Source organism: Helicoverpa armigera, chromosome 1 (genome assembly GCF_030705265.1).
Source record: "Helicoverpa armigera isolate CAAS_96S chromosome 1, ASM3070526v1, whole genome shotgun sequence".
NCBI lineage: Eukaryota > Metazoa > Arthropoda > Insecta > Lepidoptera > Noctuidae > Helicoverpa > Helicoverpa armigera.
The window spans coordinates 16,294,589-16,304,645 of record NC_087120.1 but is presented as its reverse complement, the minus strand read 5'-3'; the positions used below and the strand labels follow the sequence as shown (position 1 = coordinate 16,304,645).

The 10,057-nt window shown below is 34.4% G+C and overlaps 1 protein-coding gene across 1 annotated transcript in view; it reads left to right on the top strand.

Moving 5' to 3' along the window:
- The first annotated feature begins 765 nt into the window (after positions 1 to 765).
- The window catches only part of LOC110372438 (alpha-mannosidase 2), a 73,733-nt gene continuing 64,441 nt past the window's right edge, over positions 766 to 10,057 (top strand). Inside the window, 2 exon segments of the mRNA XM_049851545.2 lie at positions 766 to 962; positions 1,797 to 1,931. Of these exon segments, the coding sequence (XP_049707502.2) occupies positions 1,805 to 1,931 (127 nt within the window). The 5' untranslated portion in view covers positions 766 to 962; positions 1,797 to 1,804.

Below are 10,057 nucleotides of genomic sequence, written 5' to 3'. Positions count from 1 at the left end.
AATAAAATAGCAGAAGTAACAGCACTTTTTAGTTGTAAATTCTAATCTAAACTTATATTATAAAAAGGATTATTTTTATTTTTGTTCGTACTGTTTAAACTTAAAAATGACTGGATTGCTTTTTAAAAATATATCCATTATTTCAGTCATTTTTAAGTTATAATGGATATATTTTTTAAAAGCAATCCAGGTAATAAATCGAAATATATTTTATCCCGGCTCGCGGGAAAACAGCTAGTTACTAAGTAATACATTACCCACTTTATTCTAAAGCGTCGTAAGTTTTTCTAGTTACGCAGCCGTCTGCACTGCACAAGACTTTCTATGACAGTAAGATAGCAACTCGTACCTACAAGTAAAATATTTTTATTGATATTTATTCTTCTTCTTTAGTCTTGATAATAAAAATCCGTTTTATCCTTTGCGTAAAAATAATTGGATGTTAACTTTAAACTTATATATATCTAGTTTGTAATGGTTTCCCCATTACAAACTAGATATATATAAGTTAACATCCATTTTAATTAAAAAAATAACATTATTTCCACGAAATTTACTCATTAAAAAAAAATTGTAGGTATTTAAAATTTATTCTTTTGATTGTTTCTACATTTTAAACTGACCAAGAAAGAGAACTCAAAAATATTATACTTTACAAAAAAATTACACACATGATGCAGAACTAAACAATATAATTTCAAGCGGTGTGCAATATTTAATTATTTGGCGCTTGGTAGCATTTAGGAGCGCGCCTGGCAACCCCGCGGCAAGCGAGTTGCCATCGCCAATCGGTATTGTAGCCGTAGTCGTGGGTTGGTTAGAGCACGCAGTCGTCAGTGGCGTCTAGCTGCTGCATGCAAGCGTGAGCGATAACTTACACTGCAGATAAATAAATAATCGAGTTTGTTTCGAATAAACTAAAATGTCAACTTCGTTTTTAATATAGTGGTGACAGATAAAATGTGAGTAAATTTATTTTAAGTAGTTTGAAGTGTTTGCCGCATCTTGGCTGTTTACTATTTACGCAAAGTCGATTGTAGGAAGAAGAGCAAAATTTTTTTTGGTCGTGACTTTTTTGTGCTTAAAGTTTTATTTTAGTTTTAAATTTTAAGTTTTGATGAGACAAGGTAACTTTTATTATTCTTGCACGGTGATTTTGTGTTTGTATGGCTTGTGTTAATCGTCTTGACGTACGTAATCTTTGGTTTTCTTCATACCTGGTAAAGTATAAGATTTTTTGGTTTTCTTCTTGTTATTTTTTGGCTGATATTTGCTTGATATTTAGACTTGTCTGTCGGTAGTGATTATAATTTAATTGGTTAATAGATAGATGGAATACGGGAGTTTGAAATAATGTAAACAAGTAGAATTCGATGGCGGTTTTGGGGGAATCTGTTGGTTTTTTGGAAGGCAAGCTAAATAATAGCAGTTTTTAGAATTGTTTCAATCATATAGTCAGATGTAGATCGGGATTCGTAATTTACGCTATGTTATAAAAGTAAAAAAATAAAACAAAATTATTTTCAATTAAATATTCTGTTTAAATTCCTAAATAATGTTTAAATAATACCCATTTTAACGAAATTTATATCCAACACCAGTAAAAAGTTTTTATTGGCACTTTTGAGTCAGAAAGACTTTATCTTAGTATGAAGAATACCCAAAATTAAAATTGAGATTACTTTCCATGATCTTTTATACTTACTTGTCATATAAATTAAATACTTTAAAATATAAATTAATATAAAAATAAAGGCTTTAAGGAAAAAATGCTAAATAAATTCCTTTGTTAACAGTTTCCACAATGAGGACCCGCATCCTCCGTTGTCGGCCATTTTCCACCCGCATCCTGCTGCTCATCCTCTTCGTGCTGGCTTTTGGGGTCTACTGCTACTTCTACAATGCATCACCCCCCAACTTCACCAAGCCAAGTGAGTGCTTACAATAAGTTAAATTTTTATTTTATTTCGGTTCAAAATTTATTTTTAAGTTTTATTTTTTGTAATTTTTTTTTCTGTGCTGTCTATAATTTTTTTTATTTCATTTTCTGTTATTACTTCATGTATATTTTACAGGTATAGTTGTAAAAATAACATTTTCTAGTAAGTTGTTCTGAAAACTCACCAACATCTTGTTATTTAAAATTATTAATCCGTAGGCATCATCATCTTTACACAAAATGTAACACAGTAAGCCTGTATTAAAAAACATATTTTAAATAGGTCCTTGGAGGCACTTTTGAAAACACAGACACTATAGGTACTACATTATTTATTATACAAGTAGGTACATGATTCCACAAAGGGTAGGCCATGGAAAACCACCGGCAAGAAACTACATTGAAATTATTTTTATCAGCCTTAAAATTATTTCTTAACAATTATAGTCACATATTCAACTTCATTTTACAAAGGAAATATTATCAGCAACTCAGTCAGACAGTCAATATACCAAGCTGGGATTTCCCACACAACTAATATAAACAACAGATACTACATACATATGTATAAGTACTAAGTCTCATATGTACTTAACTAAACATACATACATAATCTCGCATCTCAGGTAATTGCAACCTTGACCATTCTACCACAATTTTCGTCAGCTATTTCCTTTAATTCAACCTTGTAAAAACTTGCTCAAACTACTGACATTATTTTCTATTCAGTAAATATTAGGTACCTACTTTGAAAGCTATCTTGAATACAAACTATTTGGTATAATGTAGCCGAAATTATCCAACAATGCGTACGGACGTACCGACATAAGCACGTGAGCCGTATTCACAAGATGCTGAACTATGACTCAGTTCCTAATTAGCCTGTAATAGAGATAATAGGCATCTGTTTGATGAGGAAGGTAACTCGTACCGTACACAGCAAAACTACGTCAAACTTTGCACACAAGTGCACCGTAATTATATATATTTAACCCCATTAACACGCCAAGTAGAATAAAATGAATATAACAATGTCACGGTCTCACTCCAGCACGAAATTTCATCAATCCTTCAATATATTAGCTGAGCAGGATTCTTGGCCGTTCTCCAGTTAAATATCCATTTAAATCGGCCCCTACGCCCGTCTACGAGTTTACTATGAGCTACAGATATTCGTGAAAGCAATTTACAATTATGAATCATATGAAATATATTTTCAACGGTGTTAAAGTTTGTAATCGGGCACCCGTATAGCAAACAGCACGATGGAGTGAGCAACGACAAATATTGGCCTAGGGCAAATAAAAATATACTTGTAACTAACGCATGTTGCATTTCCTTGATTTAAAATTAAACATAAAATAAACATGCTATTTCACCCGTTGGTCGGCACGTCGCGCCTCGCCGACATTTTCATATGAAAAATTAATTCATTAAAATATTATTTTCATCCACGTTAGCCGGGGTAACCTTATTACTTTTATAATTATGATAGTTATCCGACGCCAGGAAGATATCTGACGTTATTAGGTTGCTAGTTAGCTTGGAATTAATTTTAAAATATATTCGTAAGGCGCTCTGTAGCTGACTCTATTTCGGATAGAGCTCCATAACAGCTACCGAGAGATTCTGAGAAATAGGTATATCGGATAGATTGGCAGATGTTGTCGAAAAGCCCCGAAATTCGGTATTGATAGGGTTTGAAAATCAACCTGTTTCGTCCGTAGGTATCGGTACTAATACAGTAACAATTTAACGTAACGCCAGAAGCGAGCATTACTGCTACAAATTCGCAATGAATAGATTGCTCTTCTATCTGTAGCACAACGGCAGCTCGCATTTCCTATTAAATTTCTCTACAAATTCATTGCGAAACACCTGAAGTTGACCGTCAATTGCACTCAACGTCCTGATGTTCAAGCTTCGATTAATGGTGTTCGCCAATAAAGTTTTTAAAGTTCATCAGAAACTGTTACAAAAACCAATAAAGCTGAAAAAAGTCCATGAGCGTTTGTATGGGACGAGGGGGTGACGAGTGGGCAAATATTACAGGAATGGGTTCCGCAGATTTGATTCGTGCGAATTTCAGATTTTTTAACACCTCTTTGAAAGCTTGAAACCTTTTTTTTGAAAAATAAAAAACAGTTCTGTCCGTGATAATTCCTGGAACTGAATCTTGGCCCAGTTTCCACGTATTGTGGATATTGTGCACTATGCTTATCGGTTTAACGGTACACCCGTGTCAACGTGTAGCTATGACCAGATTAGTGAATTACCTGTGTTGGAATCTAGTCAGCTTGCAATTGGTCGGTAGGATTACGACTAAATCCTTTCGGCATATTTAACATGACATGGTTTCAAACACCTTACATTCAGTGCATTTCGAATGCAAACTTTATTGCTTTGGAAACACCATCAATTAAGATAGTGGTTACTAGGGAATTTCTCACTTCAATGCTGTGACAAATTGGCTTAATAGGTGTGACTGTGACATGAGTTTCAATATGTTTCTGGATTGTTCTCAACTGACATCCACAGCATTTTCCTCGGGTCATCATGATACAACTTTGTCACGCAACGTGGAAAAACATTTTTAATATTATTTCAGTCAAAAGCCGATTGGCCTATCATATCATTGAATGAGTTTCGACGAATTTAATTCATTTATAGTGTAATACTTTTTGATCCAGATTTACCACTGTAAATACCGTAACACTCGGTAATTGACTTTTAATTCGACATTTTATACGCGGGTAAATGTTTGCATTTTTCTGAAAGTAATTACAATTTAACTGGAGAACCCTAAAAATAGATGTCGTTTTAGTAATGCATAGTTATTCCTTTTAGAAACAAACTAGTGTAAATAGTGGAAAAGGCAGCGGATGAAACTTTCTGCATAGGAATGAAACATACGCAGGTATTTTCCGACGAAGGGAACCGCAGACACCTCAAGTTATTTACGATATGACCAGCCGCGGTGGAGGGACTAGATCAAACTTATAATTCATGGGATCTACTCTTATTCTAATATTGTACGTTGACAATAATATTAATGTTTTTATATTCAGGAAATACAGTTTACATTCTAAATTAAGTTTGGTTTAACAAGAAAAAATGTTTCAAGTCGTTAAATGTCCTCAAAAAATTACCCATCATCATTGTCAATGCAAGGGCTAGTTACAAAGCATAAAAGAACTTCCTCCTTTTTGAGAAGTCGGTTACAAATAGCATAGATCAGCAGAAAATTATAAATCTTATTTTTTTGCTGTAAAACAATCACGCGGCTTCTAAAGCTATATTATTAACTTTTGTTTTCCATGACGGGCTCTATAATAAAGGTAAAAACCCCAACTTCCTTATTTGCTTTGACAGTGTTTTCCTACCCTTATGATCTGAACGAAAAACATTGTAATACACTTTTGTCAACACGATTTTGGTAAGAGCACACTACAGACTGAAACAGTCGGCCGACAGAAAATAAAAAAAAATAAAGAAAATCGAGAATTCAATCAAAGTCAAAGTCGATATGATACCAACCAAATACCTGATCATTGATATGTGCGCACTACCATTCATTTCCATACTGATTTATGAGCCCGAACAAACAGTCGGTCGACTAAAAGTTTGCAGTGTGCTCTAAGTATATAGTTAATACGAATAACTGAGTTCCTATTCGAAGTAGAAATAAATGTATTTTTGTTTATCTAACATCGTTTTACCGGTTCGTGTAATTAGCAACGCTATTATTGGTTAGGATATTTATAAGCCATGTCTCGTCATCTATTTCGTGGCAAAAAAAAACATGCTCGAATACGTACGATATTCTGTATGATAAGTAGTTCTTATTAAATACGGCTGTTACTTTTTATTTACGCTAATTTAAGAAAGTTAGGGTTAACACCGGAAAAATACCTATCATTGAGTTCCGAGTTTTTTAGGAATTTCCGAAAATTCCTAAAAAAACTCGGAATGTCTACTTCGAATAAGAACTCGGTTATTCGAGTGTCAGAATCAGTACCTACCTATTTATTTGCCAAAAATAGGCATACCGTACAGATATTATTTTACATTTTGCCTTACGGCATGCAAAAAGGCGTGTAAAATTGAATATTCGGGCTCGACATAATTAAATAACATTTCATAGAATGCAACGAAAATGTAGCAAAAGCTCTCCAGTTAAATTGATGTAATGAGAAATATTGCAACACACAATTATTTCAAACAAACATTCACTACAGAATTCTGAACACACGATCGAATTGGTCGAGTGCATTTTGCTGAAATTTGCTTAATTAAAATTATTTACCTTCCCCGTTAATATATTCTGCAGAACTTAATGCAATGTTTATCATGAACTAAGGTAAAATGTACGGACATTAGTAGACGAAGCTGAAAACTCATCTAAACTTTGGAAAGTATCGATTTAAATGAACCTGCGTTAACTTAGGTCTTAGCTGCAGTATTTAGTTGCAATCAGAAAACGTATTAATGAGAACCGAAATACTGATAAAGTATAATTGGAATTCGATTAGTTTCGTAGCTGTGTTTATTCGCTTAAAAGAGGTGTTAAATTATTGTTCCAACTATATCGATATTCATTTTATAACAGAAATATCGCTATCAACTATTTTTATTAATATTTTCAAGCATTCTTATTGAGTCGGCATAAATCGTAAACTCTTTAATAGCTTATATTTTTCTTCCTAGAAATATCATAGTACGAAGTTATAAGTAGGTACCTACCTAAATACCGAATTGTCAATTCCGCTAGCTTTTTCCTCAATGCTTTACCAACTTACAAAAAGGACTTAAAAATAGTTAAAAGTAAAACTAAAGAAAATGGTCAATACCGTCCCCTTACTACGAGGAACACAAGAATAGACGCTTTGACATAAAAGAATAAGTACCGTAATTAAAAAAATAATAGCCTTCAATAGACGGTTTATTTGAAGTCTGCAAAGATAGTTATTAAGTATATCTATATTATTGAAACATAGTCGTGTGAACTAAGGACAGTGTTATATTGTAGTAACAATTCTTGCTGACTAGGACATTTCTTCTCACGATTTGTGTCATTGTGAGATCGCATAACACGTGTCGATTCGAGATGAGCCGTGAGAATTTCATACAGCCTTTTTGCTCTACTCAGGTAGTTGAGTAACACATACAATAGCTTCTTGCTGACAATGAAACCATGATATACTGGGTAAAAAATATCTCTTAGTTTGTAACTCGGATCTAGTTTGGCGCACGTACGTAAAAATCTATAGGTTAAAACTCTTGTCGGAAAATCCAATTAGCAATCAAACCCGCGATCTAAGTCCACGGTAGTAAAACGCGTAGGTAACGTTTGCCAATTAATTACAAGGTACTCTTTTTTACGGATCTCTATCGCAATTTTACCTTATAGTAAGGAAGCTTTGTTCCTATTTCATACCTACACATTTTTAGCTCTTATTCGCTAAACGCTCTCTTAATAGCCCGATGCAATCCCATAAAGAGTGATTTTACGGCGCGCATAAAATTTGAGAATTTATTTGAACCAGGTTTATGAGCGCCGAGCGTGTACCTCCCATACCTGTATTCATATTTAATCTTATTCAGATTACGCGAAGGCGTTCTGATACTCTTGCTTGCAATATGTCATGAAAAGCGTATGACCTTCCGCGGGCCTGGCCGGCAATATGGCAGGATCTGCGCTACCGCTCGTCCGTCACGAGTGACGAACAAACTTGTTTGACAAGTTTCGCGACGCTTAAAGAAATCGAAATTGTAGTTCGGACATGAATTGCCATCCGTAATTGGTATTCGATTGTCTAATACCTTTAAAATCACTGTCATCGTGATGTTTACATCGCGGACGATTCAATAATGATGTTTATTTCTTAGAAGAGATTCGTTAATCGGGTATTCAATTCATTTATGATACTGGATTCTCTTTAGAAGCATCGTTCTCTCGGTATAATTGGAGCACAAAACTTGCCGAATTTGCCCATACCAAGGATGCAGTGGAATCTGGCACGTAACTGCCTGAGGCGGCAATTGCCATTGACACTGGCGACGAGCGTAGGAGGGCAGTGTATGCTCTCATGATACATATACGCATTATGTATTCTCCGGCCTCTTTGCCAGAAAACTTAGTATTTGAAGGCAAATAAACCAGTGTCTGAGCTGTGAAAACAAAAACAATTTTTGCATCAAGAATCGCTCATGCAAAGATCAGTTCTCGTTTTGTTTGTGTAAAAACTACTCTCTAGACATGTGATCTAAAATATAACTAAATAAATAATCTTGTTCACTGGTTTAGGGAAATCAGCCAACTAACGATTACTTGTATTTCCATTCAAGTAATCTCGGCTCCAACTTACTATGTATGTACTTCTACATAACAACTTTAATGTCAACATTTGTGGGAAACAGAAGATATTGAACCCACAATAATATAACCATTTAATATTAAATGACTTTGTAAGTACATATTCCAGTATAAATATAACTGCGTTGTTTGCCATCGGTAATTATTTTTGTAATGAGGAAATATTCGTTTGCACAATGATATTCTGTACTGTGTGAGACGATTATTTACCTTCAATAATTATTAATAGCGTACGTAAAGGCTAATTATATTATAATGCCCAGAAAATGTAGTATGACTGTTAAAGAGTTGATTTTTTTGTCGTCAATAAAAAACAATGGCTTCAAAAAAAACTTAAGTCCTATATATTGGAAAATTCAAAAGACTGCAGAGCCTTGAATGGTGCCGAAGTCGGTTGGAATGCACTGGCCGTTGAAAATTGCGTTCAAGCCATTGTGAGCCTCGGAAGGCAGTGTTTAATATATACCCCTTCCAATATTTAAACTCTTTTAGATCTGTGTAACTTATGAAGATTTTTGTATATGGAGAATTTTAAAGTTTTAAGTGTCTTAAGTGATTTAAATTCAACTTTCATTTTTAATTTACGCGTTTATGACAAAAGACTCAATCCTTCTTCAGATCATCATCCGATTTTGTGTTATATTGCGTATAAAATGTTGCAATACTTTGTCCATTCTTTTACAAACCAACACTAGATTCACTCAGTAAAAACTGCAACATTGCGTGATCAATTAACAACTACGGCGAGATAAAATAGAGACACGACAATACATCAATCAGTACTTGACAGAACGAAATATTTGCATTTACAAACATGGATAAAAAATGGTCTTATCAGTTTTATTTTTATAATATTTTGGTTGGCTACCAATGCAGATAATAGTTGGGGTTTCTTTAATTAGTTAATTTTGGTACCTAAATCCGTCATCATCTGCCTAGCCTTTTACCAACTATGTTGGGGGTCGGCTTCCAGTCTAACCGGCTGCAGCTGAGTACCAGTGCTTTACAAGAAGCGACTGCCTATTCGGCCTCCTCAACCCAGTTACCTGGGCAATCCAATACCCCCTGGTAAAACTGTTCCTTAAAATCCAAACGGCGAAATACACCTTATTTCGGAAAAAGCCGCTACTGACTTATGTACAAATCAATATTGTAAAAGGAAACAAACAAAAGCCTACGTATACTTTTAATTAATAGGCAGTTGAAGTTGAATAAAAACATTGCATTTGCCGTGTAACAAGTTACGATAAATAATAACTGTTATCGCGGCGCGCATAACAAAGCACCTTTATAACAAACTCTATCGGCGAATGTAACACTTTTCATATTGTTGCTACGACTGTTTACCCGACTACAGGATGTAGGCTATGGTTTCACACGTACGTCGTACTGTCTCTTTGTAAAGAGATAAAAAGTCATTTGTTCGAGGTCGGCTGAAAATCAGCTTTCTTGAAGGTATAGTTTGCAAAAGAAAGCCCCAAAAACTATTCGACACTTCACGTTGAAACTAAAAATTACTGACATAGTACAGTCAGCACCAAAAGTCGATGAACAGAATCAACATGACAAAACACCTGTTCACAATAAAATGCCATAAGTTATAGTCGCAACTAGGAAACAAAATGGACTGTACACCAGAAACTTACAAAAGTCGTTAAACACGAGTATTTCAAAAGTATCTGTGCACTAGTATTCCTAAAGTCGCTGTACACCATCAATCCAAATGTCGCTGAACATCATTG